This window comes from Microtus ochrogaster, linkage group LG2 (assembly GCF_000317375.1).
Source record: "Microtus ochrogaster isolate Prairie Vole_2 linkage group LG2, MicOch1.0, whole genome shotgun sequence".
Taxonomy (NCBI): domain Eukaryota; kingdom Metazoa; phylum Chordata; class Mammalia; order Rodentia; family Cricetidae; genus Microtus; species Microtus ochrogaster.
The window spans coordinates 49,726,026-49,749,880 of record NC_022028.1 but is presented as its reverse complement, the minus strand read 5'-3'; the positions used below and the strand labels follow the sequence as shown (position 1 = coordinate 49,749,880).

Here is a 23,855-nt window from a genome sequence, read left to right as displayed (position 1 = left end):
CCCTGGCTGTCCTAGAACTCGCTCTGTAGACTACGCTAACCTTGAACTCACAGAGCTTTTTCTGCCTCTCCCTCTTGAGTTCTTGGACTAAAGGTGTGAGCAACCACTGCTGGCTCTGTATTTTTCTTTCCCACACGTCATTAACCATAGAAACTGTCTGGTTTACAGTCTGCACAGAACCATGCATACCCTTGGCTCAGATACATTTACCTGGCTTACAGTCTGCACAGAACCATGCATATCCTTGGCTCAGCATGCAGACTCAGCATGCATTTACCTCTTTCAGTCTGCACAGAAACATGTGTACCCTTGGCTCAGCATGCATTTATCTCTGACTTTCAGCCTGCACAGAACCATGTGTGCTCTTGGCTCAGCATGCAGGTTCACTGTGCATTTACAAGATCTCCTCTTCAAGGCCTTCTATAAGAAAGAACTTGCCACACAGAATTGTACATATTAAACAGCGTTTTGTTTCGGTCTGTGGTTTGTTTAAACTGCTCACATTAATCCATTCCATCCCCAAAAGAAACAAAGCGCTTCTAGCCGTGTCACACTTGACATCCCCTGTCCAGACATCTGCCACTACACCGCAGAAAACTTCAATGCAGTTTGACCTCAAATTGGGTTTTATCCTCCAGGCCTTAAGTTTTCAAAACTGCCTCTTAGAATCCTTCGTCAGTCAGCAGGGTAGATCACTGAGAGAATTCCTGATATCTGAGCTATCACTGGAAATAATTTATCCTAAGTGAATTCATGAAGACCCTGGCTGGGTGGGGAAGGCTCATGTGAGCCTCACTCACACAGAATGTCACCGAGGCCAGCCTTGTGCTGAGACTTCTATGCTTCTTCCACTGCAGTCAAGCTCGAGAGCAAAGGCACAAAGCCAAGCTCACCGCAGGTCTCAGCAGAAGACTAGCGCAGGAACTACAGTGAGTCATAATCCAGGTACCAAAATGATGACGGTAACTGCAGTCTCCACTCACATGAAGCATGCTGCTGCCTAGCCACTGTCTAAGTATCCAGTAAATTAAGCCCTTCCTTCTCCACAGCCCTACAAAAGTAAAGTTAGTCCTTGAACCTTGAGTGTGTGTGTGTGTGTGTGTGTGTATATATATAGTATTTCTGCCAGTATCCTTGTCAGCATGATTCAGAACTGCTCTCGAGTGCCTTCTCATTTGTAAAATAAACACTATGTTGTTTGAAGCACACACGAAGCTTCATTTCTGTTCAGAACTCTTTACTTCCCATTATGAAGAGTCATTTCTCAGGAATTGAAACCCCAGAAGGTAACAGCCCCCCAACAGAAAAAGAAACATTTAAAACAAAATTTTAAATGATAGATCAAAACCAGACTTGAGTAGTATTGAAGAGACAGGCGGGAGCAGACGTGGTCTCCAGAGGGAATCGTTCTAATTATTATCTAAAAAGTAAAGTCACATAACTTTGTCAAAGTCATACGATAAACTGGTACTTGAAAATTAGGTTGACTAAATAGAGGGGGGGGGAGATTTAAAAAGAAAAAGCCACTGAAACAGGAGAATGAGAGGGATTTCAGAGCGGCTGGAGCTGGGGCACAGATCCGTCAGTTCTCGATGCTTCTGGGGCCTCAGCTGCTTCTCTCGCGCTGCTGCTTGTCCCCACCGACTCCAACAAAGAACTAAATCTCTGCTATTTTGTTAGGATTCAGAATTTCAATCCAGTAGCCGTCAGGATCTTGAATGAATGCCAGACCTTTCATTTTACCTGTGTAATGAAAACTTCTCATTACCAGAAAGGAACATTAAAAATCAAACACATTTTCATTACAATTTTAATCTGCATTTGAATGAGACACATTGTTGATAGTTTCCATTCTAGAAAGTTTGTGTTAAATGGTACCACGGTTATCCTAATGCTAGAATGACCTTCCAGAAGGAGCTGAAAACAGTCCTGCTAAGTATGGGGTCCTTGACTCACCTTGAGGCTACCATAACACCAATCACAGAAATTATTTAAGAAGGAAAAGAAGATAGAGGTATGCTCAAGGGAACAGATAACGTGGCCTCCTCACACAACCAAGACACCAGAGGCTTGGGTCACTTAAACCCTATTAAACAATACACTAGGCAACCCAAGCCCTGTCAATCACACTGAGACTCCCGGGAACTGTGACCAGAGGGAGCTGTTTACTCAGATGTACAAATGTGGCTGAGAGATTGATTTACGTGGGGACTAAGATGCTGGACTCATCTGACTCTCGCGTCTGCCTCCTGACCCCAAGGTCACGGACTACAAACAGGGTGAAAGAGAGAGGGTAAAACACAGCTAAGCAATCTCGAGGGCTGTGGCTGAGGCCGCAGGCGACCATTCCCTGATCCATACAGAAAGTAATTTGGAGTCAGAACACAAGTTCTGGATTTGTGGCTGTGGGAGAATAAACAGGGTGTTTGCTTCTGCCTCCCCAAGGCAAGCGACACCCACCCTGGCACTTGGGAGGGGCTCAGCTACTGATTGCCAGATGTCCTCAAGAGTGAAGGGGGGACAGAGCTTGTCTAACGAGGAAGCTAAGAAAACTGAACCAGCTGGCCTTCCTTATGTCCCCACACATCCAGGAACAAGCGTGTGACAACCTCAGGTGTGTCTCTTACTAACACTGCTTTGCCCTGAGGGGGAAAGCTTCTAAGCGGAAGAGCTGTCATTTTAGTACCCAGAAAACTCAGCCCAGGGCTCATCAGCCTGTCTTCCTGAGATCACGCAGATCCCTGGGGACAATTCTCTTCTGCTAGTCACGTGGCCTGGTGGATTACAACAGCTTACAGTTGTTGGGAAAAATAGCTCAGAAGCCAAACTAACATAATCTAGGAACATAATTATGTGGATTATAGATTCGAATTCAACATGAACTATTAGAACAATGAGTGGACAAAGGGTTATTAAGGCGTGAGAGAGCACTATTAAGTATTGCCAGTGTGAACTAAGACAAAGAAAATGTTAGGGAGCCAAGAAAAGAGGCCAGAAACAAAGCCTCCAGCAGAGAGCTGGGCTGACAGGAAATGGCTAAAGCATTTGCTGTACAATCATGAGGCCTTAAGTCTGGATTCCCAGAGCCCCCGAGAAGGCGGCAGGTAGGCAAACCTGGCAGCTACCTGTTACCCCGGTGTGAGGGCTGGGGCTGGGCTCTCCAGGGAGCTCACTCTGCCTTATTAAATAAAGTGGAGAGTATTCAAGGAAGATGCCCACTGTCAACCGAGGCCTACACACAGACACACACTCCACACACAGACACATACAAAGGGAAAAAGGTGGAAAATCAGAATAGACACATGTGAGGGGAAAGTAGCTGGTAAAACAAAAAGCTCCAAGAAATAAATAAAATAAAATAAAAAAGAGGAAATACTGACAGCGTTCTCAAGGACACTTGCACGCAGAATGACAGTACAGGAGCGTTTTCAGTGGTGAAGGAAAACAAGCAGAGGATTCCCACCGGAACTAACCCACGTGTGCCTGGTTCCCATGCATGTGTCTCAGAGGCCTAATCTCACAAAACCTCAGAACATAGTGCTGCTAAGACAGGAAAATCTAAAAGATGCTTCAAGAGAGAAATGGAGTGAAGATGTTTAAAATATTGTACTACATTATTTTTTTAAAAATGTGGAGGCCAAAGAAAGAAAAAGAAAAAGGAAAAGAAAGGAAAAGAAAGAAAAGAAAAGAAAATCACTAACTCAGTCTAGGTGACAGCAGCTGATGTGAGCAGAGAGGAGAGCTGTTCACTTACTGAGGGGATCCCATAGGACATGTTTTCCTTCAAACAATTTTACTAAAATGTCTTGTTTATTTTTCTCTGGGTTTTTGTTATGTGTTTGGTTGGTTGGTTTGGGGCTCTTTTTTTTTTTTTTTTGGTTTGTTTGTTTGGTTGGTTTTTGGTGCTGGGCTGAACCTATGACCCAGTGCATGCTAGGCAAGGGCTCTAACAATGAACTACTTACTGCTTAAGCTCGTAAAATGTCTCAAACTGTGGTGGCACACTATAATGTCCGTAACTAGGAGGCTGAAAAAAGAGAATCCTAAGGTCATGGGCAGCCTGGGCTACAGGGCAATAACATATTTCCAAAGTTAAAATTAATTTTAAAACTTAAGAAGGTAAGAATAGATCTAAGTATAATAATAATGATACATATAAATCCAACAGAATTCAGATATATGCCATTTCAAGACACATACCCAAAGCATAGGATATACAATTGTATATAAGAATGAAAAATATCAGTTATTATTAGTAAACTGACAAAGTTATATTGACAACAAAATACACTTCAGAGAATTCTTCTAGGAGCAACTACCTACACCCTGAAATCCTGAAAGCTGGTAGCCAATGAGAGAAAATAGCAGGGCTAGGGAAGGGAAGGCGAGGTCCCATGGCTCTCCAGGTCCTGTGTCCTGGTGAGGCCACCAGTTCTTTCTGGTCTTTTAAGAGAGCCAGGAATTCTCTTCACGTTCCTTTGCTCTAGGACTTGCTGAAAAGAGCTTCCAGTTACTTGCATCCAACCAGCATGGCTCCAACAGCCCTCAGACATATTAACCAATCACAGCTGTGGTGCAGAGCAGACTGACCAATCACAGCTATGCACATGGTGAAGGGTGGGTTGACTCACCATCATCGGGTTTCTTCACAAACTTGACCCCCAGCTCTTCAAACCTTTTACAGGCACTGTAGACATCAGGAACAGCAATCCCAATGTGACCTTTGGTGATACCATTCCCCCAAAAACAAAGCACAGAAAGAAATGATTATAAGAGTACACCCACGTGCTGCAAATGGCTTCCAAAACTTACTTCAAAACACAAGGCCTTCGGAAACAGAGCTAAATAGGTTCAAAATCTATATATTAAAGGGCCAGTAGCTTCTGACTGGCTACTTATAGTCAAATAGTTGTGAATTGTTGTTTGAAATAAACCAGTACTGACTGATGCATACTTCAATCTGTTTAGATAATCTATACCCGAAAGGTTATCATTTACTCCTGTTTAATAGATTAACTGTAGACGTTCACTACATTTCCCAACTCACTATTCTGCCACGTGACAAGATAGATATCTTTAGATTTATTTTATTGTATATGCACTATGTGTGCTCCTGATACCCACTGAGGTCAGAAGAGGGCATCAGATCCCCTGGAACTGGAATTACGGATGGTCGTAAGCCACAATGTGGGTGCTGGGAACCAAGGCCAGGTCCTCTACAAGAACAGCAAGTGTTCTTAACCACTGAAGCATCTCTTCAGCCCTTGACAAGACACTGCCAGAAAATGGGATTATTATTAACCTCGGTCATCAGTGTTTTAATTGAACACTCTCCTAGAAGGAGAGGGAGGGCAGCTTAGAACGTTTGCCTGGCATGGGTAAGGCTGCGGACTCTCTTCCTAGCCCCATAATAAAGTTTACTGAAAACATAATACTGTGACTTTACAGCATAATATTATGAGAAAGCAAACACAATGTTTGGACCAATACTGAAATTAGATAGCTGCTGAATAAGATCTGCAGCAAATAAAAACAATCATATCCCTAATAAATTACTTGAAAATTAGGTCATTTGTATCTTAAGTTTACTGTACCATAAATATGTATTACCATGTAAAATCATACACACCCACAGACACCATACAATGGGGCAAACATACCAAATCCCCGAGGGTCTGAGTTGCCATTGTGGTAACTCTGGGTCTCATCATCTTCGGTGCCCCAGTTGCTGCAGAGGAAAGGACTGTGTTAGCAGGCTATAACTATCAACCTGGGGGACTTAGCACAAACCTGGAAGACGCACCTCAGGGTGTGTCCTCCAGTAAATTTACAGAAAAAAAGACCTACAGCAAACACAGCTAACACTTTCCAGCTGTCCTGCATCTGTTGTAGGGTTAAGCCAGCCCCTTTAGGGCGGGTTTGCCTAGGGCGGTTGTTTCCGGATAAATGGAGCACGCAGAGGCTGCGCCCTCCCTTTTTTCTTTCCTACCTCCTTGGCTATGCGGGAACTTAGGTTCTGTAAGTTTATCATTAAAGTTGTAAATATTCCTTTATATCTGCCTTGCATTTATTTACGCCGATACAATCTGTTCCTGTTACTCTCAGCTGATAACAGACTCCAGCTTATTGGCCTTCTAGGGAGCCCCAAGGCCTTCCATACTAGTGTAGGACTGGTAAGGCATCCAGCTTTGTGGATGGAGCAGCTACCAGGTTCTCTGCTTCTCCGGTGTTCAGAGAGCCATTGTTGAGACTATCCAACCCCTACCATGTAAACCAATCTAATAAATTTCCTTTTCTATCTACATTCTATTGGTTCTGTTCTTCTAGAGAAGAAGGCTTGCACAAGATAGTAATTGCAGTTCTGACCTTAGAATAGCCTATGAGAAGGGAACTCTCCGAAGGCTTACTCTGTATGCATGCTACTTTACTACAAAACTGATTTTTCCACCTGCAGGAAGGACAAGCTGGCAAAGAAGATTCTACCTACGTTAAGAAGATGGTCGAATCCGGCACCCAGATAAGAGCAAGAATAAAAGCTGCAGCAACTATCATTTCTGCACTAAGTTCTAGATGGACCAGATTTGAGACATTTCCACTCTGGAGATGAGCTCCATGGACCAGATTTGAGCATTTCCATTCTGGAGACAAGACGGTCGGCCACTTAAGCAAGTGTTTCTGAATCAAAGGATACATACTAACACAGAAAGAAATGGGGAGTCCTTTAATTCTGTACTTTTAAACGTTGAGGTTATAAAAGCACCTTAAAATTTGAATGTTGGGGGCGGGCAATGGTGGCACCTGCTTTTACTCTCAGAACTCAAGAGGCAGAGGCAGGCAGAGCTCTGTGAGTTCAAGGCCAGTCTGGTCTACAGAGTGAGTTTCAGAACAGCCTCCAAAGCTACACAGAGAACCCCGGTCTCAAAAAACAAAACAAAAACACAAAAACAAACAAACAAAAAATTATTACAAAATTATGTGCTGGTTATTTAAAAGGAATATATTCTATAACATTTCTGGATCAAAAACAGTAAAATAATAAAAGGACAAAAATATGACTATCAGAAGATTTTAGGAGAATCTGTAAGTTATAAAATTAATAATCTATAGTTTGGCAAATATCTTGCCAATTCAGGGTCTTATATTCTCTAAAAGAAAAATGTTCTCTCTGTCCTAAAGAAACCATAAGAATAACACGAAGACCCAAATATTTAAAAATAATAAAAATATTAAAAATCGATTTAGGGGGCTGGAGACATGGCTCAGCGGCTGGAAGCACTGGCTGCTCTTCCAGAGGTCCTGGGTTCAATTCCCAGAACCCGCATGGCAGCTCATAACTAACTGTAACTTCAGTTTCAGGGGATCCAACACAGACATACATGCAAGCAAAACATGAAGGCACATGAAATTTACATATATATAATTTGACTTAGACTGGAAACCACATAAAAAGAGATTCTTTAAAAATACCTTATAAAAAATTAGGATCTATAAAGAGACAAAGACTTGTACGCACTGTGTCAACTCAAGTGTAGCTTTTCTGGACAGTGTCCACGCTGTTCTCTCATTCTTATCTTTAGGGATGTCATTCTTATCCTCGTAAGCCAAGAAATAGACGGAAAATTTCATCGAAGAAAAATCAAGCTTTTGGAGTAGCCTGAAATTAAAAGCCATAGTCATTTATAATAGCGAAGGCTGGTAATAAACTTAACATAATATTTAAGTTCTACCAGGAATAAGGGCCATATGCAATGTAGTTACTTTGGTGAGAAAACTATGGGCAAAAATTAGTGGGAAAAGACCTCATTTATAGCTCCATCTATGAAGTGCTTGCTGTGTAAGTATATGTATGTATAAGTGGGTCCCCAGAACCCACGTAAAAAGCCAGGAGTGGCCGGGCGGTGGTGGCGCACGCCTTTAATCCCAGCACTCGGGAGGCAGAGGCAGGCGGATCTCTGTGAGTTCGAGGCCAGCCTGGTAAGGGGCTAATTCCGGGACAGGCCCAAAAGCCCCAGAGAACCCCTGTCTCAAAAACCAAAGTGGTCGGTTCCTGAGAAACAGCACCCAAAGTTGACCTCTGGCCTTTATACATGGTATGTCCCCTCTAGTGCATGCGTGAACACACACACACACACACACACACACACACACACACACACACACACACAAAATAAAATAAAAAGTTCTGAGAGCCAAGGAAGCATTGCGTCAAAGTGTCAAGTGGGTGAAGTCTTGAGGGAGTGTGTATTGTTGACATGAGCATGGCCATATGAAGGACCAATGCTCAGACCCATGGGAAGAGAAGAGCTCCCAACACACCTCTAGGATCAGATGGACTGCAAAGCCTTCCTCTAGGCCAAGTGACAACAATGCTCACAGTGTATGCAGAAGTTAGCAGCTACAGCTTGCTCCTGCAGGATGCCTGAGACTGCTGCCTCCAGACACCTCCTACCGAGACCAGCCCACCCTTGCAGGCAGGGAGCTGGAATCAATCTGAGTGCGCACAGACCGACCACCTGACCCCAGCTTTTCTGTGCCCACAGAGCAATTTCTTTAGTGTCTGATCCCTCCTCACTCCTTCGCCACCCCTAGTCCAGGTTCCTGTACCGAGCTGTCAGGGGTGAGGTTCTGTAATCCATCGATTCTTTCTCTTTGTTTTATTGTTTTGTGAGACACACCCGAACTCACTAGAAAGCGCCAATTCACCCATCCCCTGCTTCAGCCTCCCAAGTGCTCCACTTCCACGGGTGACTCGGCACAATCATCTCTCAATTATTCAAATTTAGTGAAATTCAGCTAGCATCACAGTGCTTATCTATAAGCAGGGAAAAATGTTCTAGGTTTGGGTTTCAGTGAACAACACCTTTTCCTGCCATTCTTTCAGTTAAACACATCAAAAAACACCCGGAAAGGAAATGGAGGCCACGTGGCAGGAGAGACGGGCAGATTAATATCACAGACAAGTGAATATCTACAATAGGAAGGCTAAAGTCTCAAATACTGCAGAAAAGTGAAACAGGATTAAGACTGCAAAAAGGTCACATGACGTGGGAAGGCTCTGTGGGAGCGGCTTCAACATGACCAGGCAGCTGACACAGGGCCGGGAGGAAGGAGGGAGTCAAGGAAGAGAGCAGCAGCAGAGCCTCTGCAGACCCGCTGCAGAGAGAGTGACCGAGGACAAACGAGGGTGCAGAGGGCAAGAGAGTCTCCAAAGACTTCGGAAGTTTGTAGGTGGAAGGGAGAAAGTGAGTGGGACAGGAGAGACTTGATGCAAAGGGTGAAGGAGCCCTGAGGCTCTAAAAAGTGACAGTTAATCAAGTCGGTTTAAAGAACGTTAGATCGCATGTAAGCAGAGCAATACACATTATGCTCAAAGATGATTCTGTTCATAATCAAGAGCAAGTACTTGAAGCCTAGCAAAATGTCTTTTTTGGGGGGTGGGGGTGTATGTGCACGTGCACAGACATGGATACATACATCCATACATATGGAGCATACTGCGCATGTAGAGGTAAGAGGTTGACACAGGGTATCCTCAACTGCTCTCCACTGTCTTTCAGTCACCCTCAACCCCAGAGACTATGTCAGTAAGTGACCCCTCCTGGCCTGCAGTTGCTAAAGCGGCTAAGACGGCAGGAGATCCACCTGCCTCTGGCTCCTGAGTGCAAGGACAGCCTTAGAATCTTTGTGGCTCCAGCAACAGGCCTGCAGGTGCAACGGGACTGCAGGTGCAACGGGACTACAGGTGCAACAGGCCTGCAGGTGCAACAGGCCTGCAGGTGCAACAGGACTGCAGGTGCAACGGGCCTGGAGGTGCACACCACCACACCCAACACTTTTACATGGGTTCCAAGAGACTGAAATCTCCATGCGGTCATGGCAAGCACTTTATCAACTGAGCCATCAGTTTCCAGAGTTCTGCTCTAATCTTTTATCTACTCATCCCTGTTATCACTATACCTGGACCACTGGATGTAGGCTCTCCCTGGGAGCTATTTAAAAACAAAGGTCAACCTGCTTGTGGTTTCAGCTCTGCCAACTGTGGGGTCAGAGAGCAGAAACTTCCTTTCTTCACGTGTAGAAGGAGGACACAGCTGCCTGCAAGGCCTGCTGCGAAGGCACAAGGGAGTAACAGGGTTGGCGCCTGGCCAACGGTAGGTGTCCGGGCATTCATTTTCTCTCTGCCCTTTAAATATGCTGTACACACCAGAAAGCCACTGTCACAGGAAAGAATCACAAGAATTTAAGAGCAGTTTGGGGGCAAGGACCCAGAGAAGGAAGCCATTCCTCTTCGTTTTGTAGTCTTCAGAACTGCTCACATTTTCTAACCATACATAATTCAGATGTATTACTTGGGCGGGTCTCTTAAAACTTGTGAAAGTAAATGAAAAGCAAAAAATTAAAGATCATTTCACTTAATTATGTGTGCCATCAAAAACCTCATGGCATTTGAGGAAACAAAGAAAAGTCAAATGATCAGTTATACCCCAATAAAGCCAATAGAAAATACAGCACACCAAAATGTTGAAAGAGTTGCACACCCGTGGCTACTACCCTTTAGCAAAAGAAAATGCAGCCTCTAAAACCGGAACCAGGGCCGGCTGTAAACAAAGCCATTCTTTTTAATAATGCGTTCTGCCATTCACATTTCAGAAGCAAACAGAGCTAGAAGCAGTCCGAGCATGTCAAGGGTCTGAACGGAAGAATGATCTAGCTGGCCAGCTCTCAGGCAGAAGGGAGTCTGCAGAAAACGAAATCGCATGCCCCTCCTGTTGCCCTTGCGCCTTGACCAGTCCTGATACAAATGGAACCTAACCAAAGTGCTGTCTAGTCGGGCCTCCTTGTAGGCTCCTCAACCAAAGACTTTCTGTTATGAAAAAAGAAAAGAAAAAAAGGTTGTTTGATTTTTTTATAAAAAAAAAAATAATATTAATTTATTTCTGAGAGGAAGGAAGCACGTGCCATGGCATTGCTATGGAGGGTAGGGGAACTTCGGGGGGAGGCAGTTCTCTGCTTCTACTCCTGAGCCATCTTCTCTAACGCTGAGGGTTTCAACACTAAGGCACCAAGAAATACTTACGTCAGTCCAAGAACCCTAGTGTAGAAATCCAGGGACTTCTTAGGATCCTTAATTCTTAGCATGGTTTGCTGCATTAGGAAGTCCTAAGGGGAGACAACAGTGTAGGTTCAGTCCCTAACTTTCCATACTGCGGTGTTCACTGTGCTCTCAACCAGCCCAGCATTGTAAAGCAAACGGAAAACGCAAGCCCATTTCCAGCCTCAACAGTAGCTCCCTCGAACAGTTCCCACGCCCCTCGCTCCACTCCCGAGCTCTCTGCCAAGTGCTGTCCCCAGTTGCAAGCTTCTGGGTGGAGCAGCTGCGAGCCAGCGACTTACCATTCCAGGAATGCCCTTCAACAATGATTTGAAAAACCTGACTTTCTGAGTCACTGGGGCTTGGTGGGACCTTGGTGGTTGTCTTGGTTCATTTTGGGTTCCAGTGGCATTACCTCATATGGCCTCAAACTTGCTGTGTCACCAACTGGCCCCTGCTTGACCCTCTGGCTTTCACACACAAGTCCTGAGGTCATGGGCAAGAGCCACCAGCACCCGCTTTAGCGGGACAATTATGAAATGAAATGACTGCCGCCACAACATTCCCGCACCTCCCCACCCCAGCAAGGTGGCAGAAAACAATTTTTTTTGCTGGCACTTCCCCACTCCATGGGGCTTCCGGTGACTCTACCTTCCAAATAGACTACTAACGAGTGCATCCTTTCTCTACCTTGATTTTGTGCAACCAAAACTAATTTTATTTGGGATAACAAAGAATCCAACCTCTATAATACCCGCCCCCCCCCACACACACACACAAGGTCTCATGCAGCTCTGACTAGCCTGGAACTCTCTAAGCAAATCCGAGATAGCCTTAAACTCACAGAGATCAGCCTGAGTTCTCCAAAGTGCAGGGATTAAAGGTGTGGGCTACCATACGATACCTGGCTCTGCAATTTTACACACACACACACAAACACACACACGTACACACAATGTGCACACACACATTTTTCCCTCAAGACAGTTTCTCTGTGTAGCCCTGGCTATCCTGGAACTCACTCTGTAGACCAGATTGGCCTTGAATTTAGAGATCCACCTGCCTCCATATTTTTTGATGAATGTATAAACACCCTTGCTGAACTATTTAGTGAGAAATGAGGGCCCCATCCCCAGTCCCCTAGAACCTGATGGCCTGAACAGCTGACCCCTTCCTCCTTCGCTTTCTGAGGATTCTTATAAAACCAGTCAATAGGGGAGGACCCTCTGTATAAAAACCAAGAGCCCATCCTGCCCCAGGGCGCTTGTTAGTCCTTGCCCTCTGGCAGTCTCTGCAGAAAGAAACTGCCTTGAGAAGCTACTCTCGCTGTGACCCTCTGTGCCACCCTGAGATTCTGAATGTCTGTGAATTTACTGGTAACGTGTCAATGGGAAGACCTTATGAAGACCTTAGACTCCTAGAGAACCTAGAAGCAAAAATTTAGTGTCTTAACCCTTTGTAAAGCCTTCAACTTCCTCAGAAAACAAAAGGCTTACCTAAAAAAAGGGAAGACAATGCATAATTTCATAGGGTTAAAATTATTAATAACACTTTAGTTAGGAGTTGATTTCTTTACACACAGTCACCTGCTCCATTTTTTGAGTCAGGCTGGCCTTGATTCACCCGGCGCCAAGGATGACCTTGAACTACTGATACTCCTGACTCCACCTCCCAAGTGCTGAGATCACCTGTGTGTACACTACCTTGCCCAGTACTGGGAATCAAACCCCAGGCCTCCTGAGTGCTAGTCAAGGGAGCTATGCTCCCAGCCCTGATAAAATATATATGTATGAGTATTATCTCCATTTTATAAATGAGAAGCCAATACTGAGTACACTCATTATCTAACTCTTGTAAATCCAGGTTTTCTTTTGCCACAAGCACTTCCAACAGTGTTATTCTTCTGTATCTGTAGATTTAACACAACAGGGCTGAAAACTGACCATCCTTCTGCAGCTTTGATAGCTAGGGCTCTAGAATCACCATGGGGCAAGCCTCTCGGCTCACCTGCAGGAAATTATTTGGATTAGGTTAGCCTCCAGGCCCGCAGGAGGGATTTAATTTAGGGATTCATTCTCTCTCTCTCTCTCTCTCTCTCTCTCTCTCTCTCCCTCCCTCCCTTTCACCCTCCCTCCAGTCAGGGTTTCTTTGGCTATCCTGGAACTTGTAGACCAGGCTAGCCTCAAACTCAGAGATCCACCTGCCCCTTCCTCCAGAATGCTGGGATTAAAGGCCTGCTCCACCACTTACCCATCTTTTTTGGTCTGTTTTGGTTTGGTTGGTTTTTTTTTTTTTTCCTCCCAGAGTTGAGGACTAAACCCAAGGCCTTAAGCTAAATCTTGAGATTAATCAAAGTGGGGATCCCCATATAAATATAGGTGGGACCATTCCATGGGATTGGGTCCTGGACTGCACAAAAAAGAGAGCTAGCTAAGCACCAACAGTCCCCATTCTCTGATTACTGTCTGTGACTATAATGTGACCAGCCACTTCAAACTCCTTCCACCACGACCTCTCCACCGTAATGGCGTGTAACTTGAACTGCAAGTCAAACTAAGCCCTTTCCCCAAGTAGTTTTATCACAATGAGAAAAGCATTCCCTTCATCCACTGTGAAGATTTGTCACTGTGACTGGTTTAATAAAGAATAGCTGAACAGGATGAGGTTAGGCAGGAGAGCCAGACTGGGAGGAAGAAGGGCAGAGTCTGAAGTAGCCAGCCAGACACAGAGGGAGCAGGAGATGGATGTGCCATGTTGATAAAGGTACCACCACATGGCAGCATGTAAATAACGAATATGGTTTAACTGAAAATGTAAGAGTGAGTTAGTAATGAACCTGAGCTATTGGCCGACCATTTATAATTTATATTAAGCCTCTGAATGCCTATGCAGGACATATGAGTGCCTATGCTCTGACAGCAGCTGCAGGACAGGAAAACTCACTCCACCCACAAGTAATGCTCTGGCCAAACAGCCTCTTCCCCCAAACTTATCTCATATAAAACGCAAATACACTATTCATTGTCTATCATGAAAAAGTGATCTTAAAGAGCACTTAAATTCATTGTTCATCCTAAAATAAGGTCACCTAAGATACCAAGATGGACAATCCCTGTGGGACCCAGGCCCTTAAGGGAAATGGAAACTCAGTGTTCTCCATTTCTCAGAAATCGGCTGACCCCTCAGAGCAGAACAGCTTGCCCACAGCCTCCTGCTAACAGCATAGGGCTTCCCCCACCCCCCAATAAAACTTTGCTTACTGCAGTCCCTTTTGCCTGTGAGAATTCCTTTGTCCTTAACGCTCTCCTGTCCAATTAAAAGCATCCTATAAACCGCAAACTCACTTTTGGTGGTGCTGCATTCCTTTCTCCTGGGGACAGCCGGGCAGTTCATACCCTGACCTGAGCATCAGCGTGCCTCTCATGGTCTGCTTCTCTCACTGTGCCACACAGCACCCAGGGAAAAGGCACGAGGTTCCATTTTTCTGGAACCTACGCAGCCTTTTCAAATCCAGAGCTGCCCTCCCCTTTGTCAATCAGGTAAGAGAGCAATGAACGGCTCCCCGGCCAGGCACTGACCACCTGGCTCTGTCCTCTGAATACAGCCGCAAAGTCACTCTGACTACAGCGAAATGAGAAAAAAACCAATTTCAGACCTTTTTACAAAGCAGCAAGACCACTTTTATGCCAGATGCTGGTCTAAGCAGAGACTAAAACAAGATGCTCAAGCAGGCATCTCCCTCTCCCAACGAATGCTGAGTGCCTGCTGCTTCCCTACCAATTACTGGGCTTGCGTGTGGGGAGGCCAAGTCCGCTGAGATGCTGATGTGTGCTCTTTCAGGCCACACAGCGGCGATCTCAAAGGCAGTCCTTGGCAGGCCTCATCAGAGAAAGCCAACCTCCTACACTAGGCTTGGGGATTCGCCACGACAGCCCCTGGGAGGAGGGAAGGCTGGCAGACCCAGTCAGCTCTGAACATGGTCCAGATTATTTCATCAAACATTAACTTAGGTTCTACCGTAAGGGACTCTGAGAATGGAATTAACTAACCAGATGGCCTTGAAATAGAGACTGGGGTTGGAGAGACAGCTCAGCAGTTAAGGGCACGAACTGCTCTTGCAGAGGACCTGGTTTCACTTCCCAGCACCCCACACTGGGTAGCTCACAACTGTAATTCTAGCTCCAATGAATGCAACACCTTCTGGACTGCACAGGCACTTACATGCACACAGCGTGTGCCAACAGACATGCCAACACATACTTAAAATATTATCTTGGAAAAAAACAGGGGGGAAGGGTTAACCAGCTCAGTTGGGTAGGTGGTTCATGCACTCACACAAGACCTTAAAAGCATCAGAAGACAGAAGAGTTGGCACATGGTGGATATGGTGAGGAGGGGTGTGGCTGCAGGGATGTCAGAACGAGTAAACTATAGGGGCTGCCTGAGAGCCTGACTATCACCCCCATTTTGGACACTGGCAACCGGTAAGAAAACGAGGGTGTCGGTCCAACCGCTGAGAGGAAATGAGATAAGACAACAGCCGGAGCTGGAAGCAGGTGCCTCTCTGGAGCCTCCAGCAAGGACGGAAGCTCCGCCCGTACCCTGAGTTTAAGCCAGTGGGAGGCTTGTCAGACCTCTATACAGCTGTGAGGTCATTACACTTCCTGTGTACATGTAGCCTGTCCTTGTGCAATGTGTGTCCACGCCTGTGGGGGCCAGAGGACAACTCCAGATGCAGCTAGATAGTGTCCACCTGGGGCTCCCAGAGCAGGCCTGACTGGCTGGTCAGAGAGCTCCAGGGATCCACCTACCTCTGCCTCCCTACTGCTGGGCTTACAAATGCACAGCACATGCCTGGCCTTTTTGGTTTTTTACAAGGGTCCTGGGGACTGAACTCAGGTCTCCCATGCTGCATCCAACATTGTTGCTCTTCTTGTCAGTCCCACAAGGCATTCCTTTTCTCATGCAAAGGGAGGAAGAACACACACGTGAGAGGAACTGTTTGTTTATTTATTTACTCTGAGCGGGCAATAACATGGCTCTACAATTCCGGTACTGAGAGTTGTTACTTTCCTCAAACCTCTGCTTCCACACCTCTGGGATGAAGATAATCAGTCTATGGCTGAAATGAAGTATAAATTCAGTAATGTATTAAAATACTTAGCACAGGGCTGGAGAGAAGGTTCAGTGGTTAAGAGCACTGGCTGCTCTTCCTGAGGACCTGGGTTCAATTCCCAGCAACCACATGGCAGCTCACAACTGTCTGTAACTCCAATTCCAGGGCTTCTGACACCTCACAAAGACATATACGCAGGCAAAACACCCATAAATGTAAAATAAAAAAAATTTAAAGTACTTAACAGAATGCCATGCCCAGAGCAAAGCACTTTGTTTGCCTTTCGGCAACTGTTACAAACAAAGCCAGGGGTTCCATTACACTATTGGTTTTGGTTACCAAATCTTCATTCCCCAGCCCAACCCTCTAACCTCAACTCTGGACTCCCACCCCTGGCCTCCTCACCACATCCACTTGTGCCAGAGAATCAAAAGCACCGCAGCTCAAACAGAGGAGAGAGAATGCCCCAGCCACTCCTCGTTAGCCTAAGAGAGACACGCGGGAAGTCTTCCCTGGTTCTTTCTTCATAGTCTCCTCAATGCAATCCTATTGACCTGAAGTGAACCGAACAGGTGAAGAGCCAAGCCAAGCCTGCCACTTCCATGCCTGCTTAACCCTCCCGGGAACCCTCCTTTAGCCTTCCTAAAAACTACTGCCTAGCTCGAGTCCTCCCAGCTTCCAACCCGACTGCTCTCTGCTTCTTGCAGGTTTTTACTCAAGAGCAGTGTGGAGTTCCACAATCAAAATCCTGGGTTTAAGGAAAGAAATACCAATCATCGTGGATTTGTTGAGGCTTCTTGACGCCCTGGGGCTAAACGTCCACAAGGTCTGACATTTGTTAGCTGTTCAGCAACAGCTTTGTCACTGCTCCTTACAGTGCTGAGTCCAATCATTATGCCAAATGCTTATCGCTGGAGAAAGAGGCATGTTCTCCCAACAGATGTATACTGATTTCCATTACATACATGTGTAATATACTAGTATAACTCTGGCCTCAGGATGTATCTCAGTGTCAGAGCACTGAGCACGTATGTGCTTAGCAAGTCCGAAGTCTGGTTACACATACACACATACTCCAAACTCACCAGGGAGGATGAGAAAAACAAACAGGAGTTTTCAAATTTTGAGTACTCCAATGACTGTTTTGTGTTCCTGCCCCTCCATTCTCTACCTACATTATATAATATATAATATTTATTATATAATGTACCTACTATATATAATGTAGGCTTTATACACACACACACACACACACACACACACATAACCTAACCTTCTTAGACATGACATTCAGGCTTCTCTCTTCATGCCCTGACTCCAACAGACCAGGCTAGCCCTCTCTACCAAGGCTTCATGTGACTCTCACCACAATATGGCCTGCCCCGAACCCTTCTGCCACCCTACTGGTATTATATTTTGTTAAGATGTCTCCTTTCCTTCCCCTGGGATCTCCCGTGTGACTCCCTGGGTGTGAGAACCCCATGCACACAAACGTGGTTCTACCACCATGTTCTGCTTAATGCCTTCCTCGACCCTCACAGCTGGATGCTACCCTGAGCTCCATCTCCACAGGCCAGCACAGGCCATTCCATCTCATCGGACCCTCACAACAGCTCCCCGAGTCATCTTTTTTTTTTTTTTTTTTAAGACAGGGTTTCTCTGTGTATCTTTGGTTGTCCTGGAACTTACTCTGTAGGCCAGACTGACCTCAAACTCAGAGATCCGCCTGCCTTTGCCTCCCAAGCACTGGCATTAGAGGATCCACCATGGCCAGCTCTCCAAGTCATCTTTACGTTCCTTTTGACAGGCCCCAGGAACCCAGCCAAGATGGGAGTAATCAAGGATATGAGGATTACAATGCAGGGCTCCAGATTCCAAATACCCTGTGCCCACAAGTCACCACTGCTGCGATCTTTGAAAACTATGACAGCTCATCTCCCGTGACAACATGAAACTGGACTTAGAATCACCCAAAGTTTGACACCCTGAATGTGGGTGGCACCGTCCCACGGACTAGGCTTTCAGGCTGAATAAAAAGTGGGAAGCCAGCCAGCTACATGCACAGAATCATCTCGCTCTATGTCCCAACTGCAAACACAATGTGATCAGCTACCTCACGCTTCCGTTGACACAAGCTAGAGCCTCTCTTGCCCCATGTCTTCCCACCATCACAGAATGCACCCTTGAACTGTGGACAGAAGTCAGTCTCCCCTTGCTCTTTAGCAGGTGTTTGGTCACAGCAGTGACAAATACACGTGGGATGCTGTGGAATGCCAAGAGCCCGTTCATCCCAAGTACGTAGAGTTGGTGTGTGTTTGGCGAAGGAAGAAGTCCTTGTTTATGCCGGCATCACCGCCCAACCAAAAGCGCCTATCATGTTCTTTGCAGTTAGTATACAACCCAGCTAAATCTCATTCATTGAAGGCTTTTCCCTCTCCCCTCCATTGCAAGTTCTACAGTTAGAGTCTGAGTTACCTCAGAAGCAGAGAGGAGAGGGTAGAGGCTGGGAACGTGGGCTCCTCCCTAGGCAAGTCACTTAGTACCTGTGTCTAAATCTCCTTATTTGTACAACGGAGACAATTCTCCCTTCCTCAGAGAACTGTTCTGAATGAGCCTAAAAACGTCAGTTCAGGGCCTAGCACACTCAACACACAACAGGTACTGTGCCACATCAGTTCAGGGCCTAGCACACTCAGCACACACCAGGTACTGTGCCACATCAGTTCAGGGCCTAGCACAATCAACACACACCAGGTACATCAGCTCAGGGCCTAGCACAATCAACACACACCAGGTATTGGGCAACTCATTTTACATCTCCACATGCTTAGTTGTATTTTGGCCCACGACTAAAAATGCCTAATCTCAAAAGATAATTTCAAATCAAGAGACATTCGGACAATGTGGAACGTAAATCAAGGTACAAAAAAGTACATTTTGGGCTGGAGAGATGGCTCAGTTGTTAAGAGCACTGGCTGCTCTTCCAGACGTCCTGAGTTGAATTCCCAGCAATCACATGGTAGCCCACAACCATCTATAATAGGATCTGGTACCCTCTTCTGGCCTGCAGGAAGAACACTGCTCATATAATAAATTTTTTAAAAAAATACATTAAAAAAAATCTTTAAAGATCTCCCTGGGACTTTTAATTTATTCATGCATTCTTTTCTCTTTCTTTTTTGAATGTTAAGGATTGACTTCAAAGTCAAACATGGTCTCTACCACACCACATCCCCAGGTCCTGGAACCAGCCTGCTACCTAAAACCCCCAGTTCCCAGGAAATCAGCTGACACAGAACAGTAGCTGGAATCTGACTTTGCTATGTAAGTAAGAGCCCAGCAGGAAAGCTGGTTGTGAGAGTGCATTCCTTCAACCCCAGTACTCCTGAGTTCAATTCCCAGCAAACCACATGGTGGCTCACAACTGTCTATGGGATCCGATGCCCTCTTCTGAGTTGCAGATGTACAAGCAAACAAGACATAGATAAAATCATTAAAAAAAGAAAAGAATTAAATGCAAACTAAGGTACGTGTAAGAGGAAGGTGTGGAAAGATGTGTGGCATGTATTCATTCTTTCTTTCCTGCCTTAACTTTCTGGTGACTAAGATCTTTCCTCAGTACACACCTTGTTCTAGTCAAAGGCTTTGGCAATTACAGTATGCCTGACTCTAGCTGCCCTTAAGGCAAAGAACAAGCAGGGACCAAAGTCCTTCGCCATCTACCTGCCCCTCCTAGAGGTCTGCGTAAAGCTCGCGTTCAATCATGGGGAATTTACAAAAGATACACCTAAATGAGTATATGCAAAGGTGTTTACTGACACAGACGACTACTCTGGACTAAATTCCTCCGTCAGCCACAATGCAGAGACAGTGAGGTACTTTCGGAGGTGGCTGCTTGGACCTCCCAGACCAGGGTAGCACACCTGAATGAGTTTTAGCCGACTGTAAGTACAGTTCTGCGACGCGAATGCTTTGCTTTCTCGTGCCACAGGTTATGCCCCTAAAGGGCCAGAAGATGGTCTGAGAGTTCCTTCAGACCGAAGTCCTTTAGTTTCTCCACCAGACTCACCGGGGCAGAAGTGTGGTCTTGTGCAAGAGCAAATACGGTTAAATCAGTTTGGAGGAGTGAAAGCCGGACTCTTGGCGACTACAGAAAGTGAGTGCGGCTGGGAGGGGCCAGTTATAGACAGGGCCCTTAACTGTGGGAGTACAGAAACTGCCCCTCCAAAGGGCCATGGCGTCTGACCGAGGGACAACTACGCACAGACATGGAATCTGACCCAGACTTGGCCTGGCTTCAAGACACCGTGCAAAAATAAACAAATTAAAGCACATGGGGTCAGATGTTTTGAAATAACTTTCTGAAAAAGGGGATACCTCCGCTCCCAGCACTGTCTACTCCAACGGCTTCTCTCTTCCTAGCTCACTCCACTGCGTTTTAAGCCGGCGGACCAGCGGCTGCCGCCGATAGCGTTAGGATTCGGCCCAGACCTGCCGGGCCAGAGTCCCAGGTCCGTTCCGGCAGCCAGAGAAGGAGGCCCTATCGCCCACCTTGGTGCTGGGGTCCGGGTCGGAGCAGCAGCTGAAGGCGACCTCATCCGTGAGGCCGCTGGACGCAGGCTGTGGCTCTGCCATGGTCGCCCTGGAGGATCACCCACCAGCTCTGCCAACAAACCAGAGGACGACACGCTTCGCAAAGACCGTGGGCCCCCTTTGCAAGAGACTGAGTGACCGGCCAAGGAGTGGGCGGCCGCGGCTCTCAACCAATCGTGGTGCATATGGTTGTTGGCTTTCTGCTGATTGGATCCCAGTGACCCAAGTTTAGTATGGCAAAACTACAATTCCCAAGATGCCATTGCGAGCAATGGCGGCAATTTTTTTTTTTGCGGCAATTCTTTAAACAACTTTTTGTGACACTCCATCCGCGCCTTGGGTGTTACTCAGTGACCTGATTTTGTTTGTACTTAATTGCAAAAATTGAATAACCACCCATCCCTCAGGGTGGCAACGTCGTATAAAATTGCAGCCTGGTGAAAGTTACTGTTTTTAGAATAATGAGAGTTTGAACTGGGTTTTGTTTTTTTTTTTTTTAATTGTACAAGAGTTTGAAGTTTATTCTCTCAGTTGGATCGGCCAGGATAATTGAAAACAATTCCGTTTATTTTATTTTATTTTTTAAAAAAGAGCAACTACAGTTAAACATTGTTTCCACTATTGGCCCCAAGAACTTGTGTTAGTGACTGATCTTCACAGAGCCCCTTTATAAAATTTGAAATTTAGCCTGGCGGTAGAGGTGCACGCTTTGAATCCCACCACTAGGGAGGAAGAGGCAGGCGGATCTGTGTGAGTTCGAGGCCAGCCCAGTCTACAAGAGCTAGTTCCAGGACAGGCTCCAAAGCTAGAGAAACCTTGTCTTGAAAAACAACAACAACAACAACAACAAAGAATTTGGAATTTGTTGAGAATTGAATGAGATGTAAGTCATGGTTTGACAAAGCACCTGAATTTGGATGAGAGTTTAACGACTCACTTCTACACACAGGGTATGGGGATATACAGAAGAAATGGGATGTCACATCCCAAATTACCTTTTAAACTGTGTGATTGGTCAGGTGTGCTGATTCACCTGAACAACCCCAGTAACTGGGAGGTAGAGGTAGGAGGGTCAGGAGTTCAAGGCCAGTGTGGACTGCCTACTGAGTTCAAGGTCAACCTGGGCTTCAGGAGACCCTTAAAAATGTTTTTTGTTGTTGTTTTTTTTTTTGAAGACAACTTTAATTCTTGGTGAGTCTTGTCTTAGCCCCCCCCCTCTCTGCCAGATGAACAATACTATGGAGAGAAATCTGACAGGAACTGATATCTCAAATCTTAGAAGATGTAAAGAAAGAAACACTATGGAAAGGGACGAAGACAACCTGATGTTTGGTGAAGAAGGCATGGGCCATACACACCTAAGGCCAGCATAGGTCCTGTATGCAGAATATGTCAAAATTCTTACATACCAGTGAGAAAATACAAAACAATAAAAAGTAGCACAAAGAAATAGGGAACACGGTGTGTGGAAATCACCTCCGTCCCTTTCCATACCCTCAGGCTAACTTTTTAAAGTTAAAAGGCCATCAGTGCTGGTCGACTGTGGAAGGTGGAACACTGGAGTTAACAGGCATTGGCTGGTAGAAACCTAAATGGTTAGGAACCTGTGGGAAGACTATCAGTCAGCATTTAGTGAAGTTGAAGGTAGCACACCCCAGGATGCGCTAGTAAATATCGATCCTAGACAAAGATTATCATACTCCATGTGACAAGCAGAAGAAACATGGTTGGGATGAGGGAAAATGGCAAGAATTACTTCAACAACAGAAACTAGGTAGGTTATCATTTTCATAGACTGGAATATGATATATAAGTGAAACAAAATCAGCCAAAAGACATATTCCAAAGTGGATAATCCTCACAAATGAAATAAATGAGCCGAGGCGGTCTCAGTTGGCCTGAGGACCTACGTTTGGATCCCCAGAATCTATGTAAAAAAGCTGGGTTCTGTGACATGTGCTTATCACCCCAGAGAGACAGACAGATTCCTGAGCTTGTTGGTTGGCCAGCCTAGGCAAATCTATGAGTTTCAGGTTTAGTGAGATACACCTTTTCAAAAAAACATAAAAGGTGGAGAGGACCGAGGAGAGACACCGGACATCCATCACTGCCTTTCCATCTGCAGGCAAATGTGCTGACACCCACACTAACAAACATGAAACACACAGGCATACCACACACATACACACACACACACACACACAAGAAGTAATATTAGTGTGTTGTTGATTGTTTTACTCTTTTGGGTCTTTGCACTTTGGGGGACCTGCCACCCAGTTCCCAAATAAATCACGCAGAGGTTTATTATTACTTATAAATGTCCAGCCTTAGCTTGGCTTATTTCTAGCTAGCTTTCTTTAACTTAAAATTATCCCATATACCTTTTGACTCTGGGCTTTTACCTTTCTCTATTTCTGTATATCTTTTCTTTCCTTCTTATTTCGTTGTCTGTGTGTGAGACCCTTCTTTTCTTGCTCCTCCGTCTGTCTTCCCAGATTTCTCCTCCTTTTTATTGTCCCTGCCTCTGTGACTATGATAGATAGTCCCACCTATCCATTCTCCTGCCTAGCTACTGGCCATTCAGCTTTTTACTAGACCAGTCAGGTATTTTAGACAGGCAAAGTAAGACAGCTTCACAAAGTTAACAAAAGTAACAGAAAAGAACGCAACACATTTTTGCATCATTAAAACTAATGTTCCACTGCATAAACAAATATAGCATACCTTAAAATAATAGTCTACAACATTAGTGTAATTGATAGAAAAATACATATAATACAATATGATTTTTTAAAGGTTTAAAATATGCAAAACAAGACTGTATTATTTATAGCCAAACACAATCTAGTTATGGATTCTGGAAGTTCCTGGGAATAAGCAAGTTCAAATTGAAAGATCCCAGCTTAGCTGCGGTAATGTCATTTCACAAGGCTTTTTGACGAACAAATGTAAGTACAGAGTGAGGTCAGGGTCCCTGGCTGTAAAGCAGGCTATCTATATCCATAGAATAGGATAAGACAGGACATCAATTAGCAGGAAATCTGTTGCCATACA

General features: G+C 45.3%; 1 protein-coding gene across 1 annotated transcript; it reads right to left on the bottom strand.

Moving 5' to 3' along the window:
* Positions 1–1,220: 1,220 nt before the first annotated feature.
* Positions 1,221–20,956, bottom strand: Glo1 (glyoxalase I). Its single transcript, XM_005360313.3, has 6 exons — positions 20,760–20,956; positions 11,078–11,160; positions 7,514–7,654; positions 5,661–5,728; positions 4,632–4,721; positions 1,221–1,743 (listed from the first exon to the last, which is right to left on the bottom strand). The coding sequence occupies exons 1-6, from the start codon at positions 20,841–20,843 to the stop codon at positions 1,658–1,660; spliced, it is 552 nt and encodes a 183-aa protein (XP_005360370.1). The 5' UTR covers positions 20,844–20,956; the 3' UTR covers positions 1,221–1,657.
* Between the last annotated feature and the right edge of the window lie 2,899 nt (positions 20,957–23,855).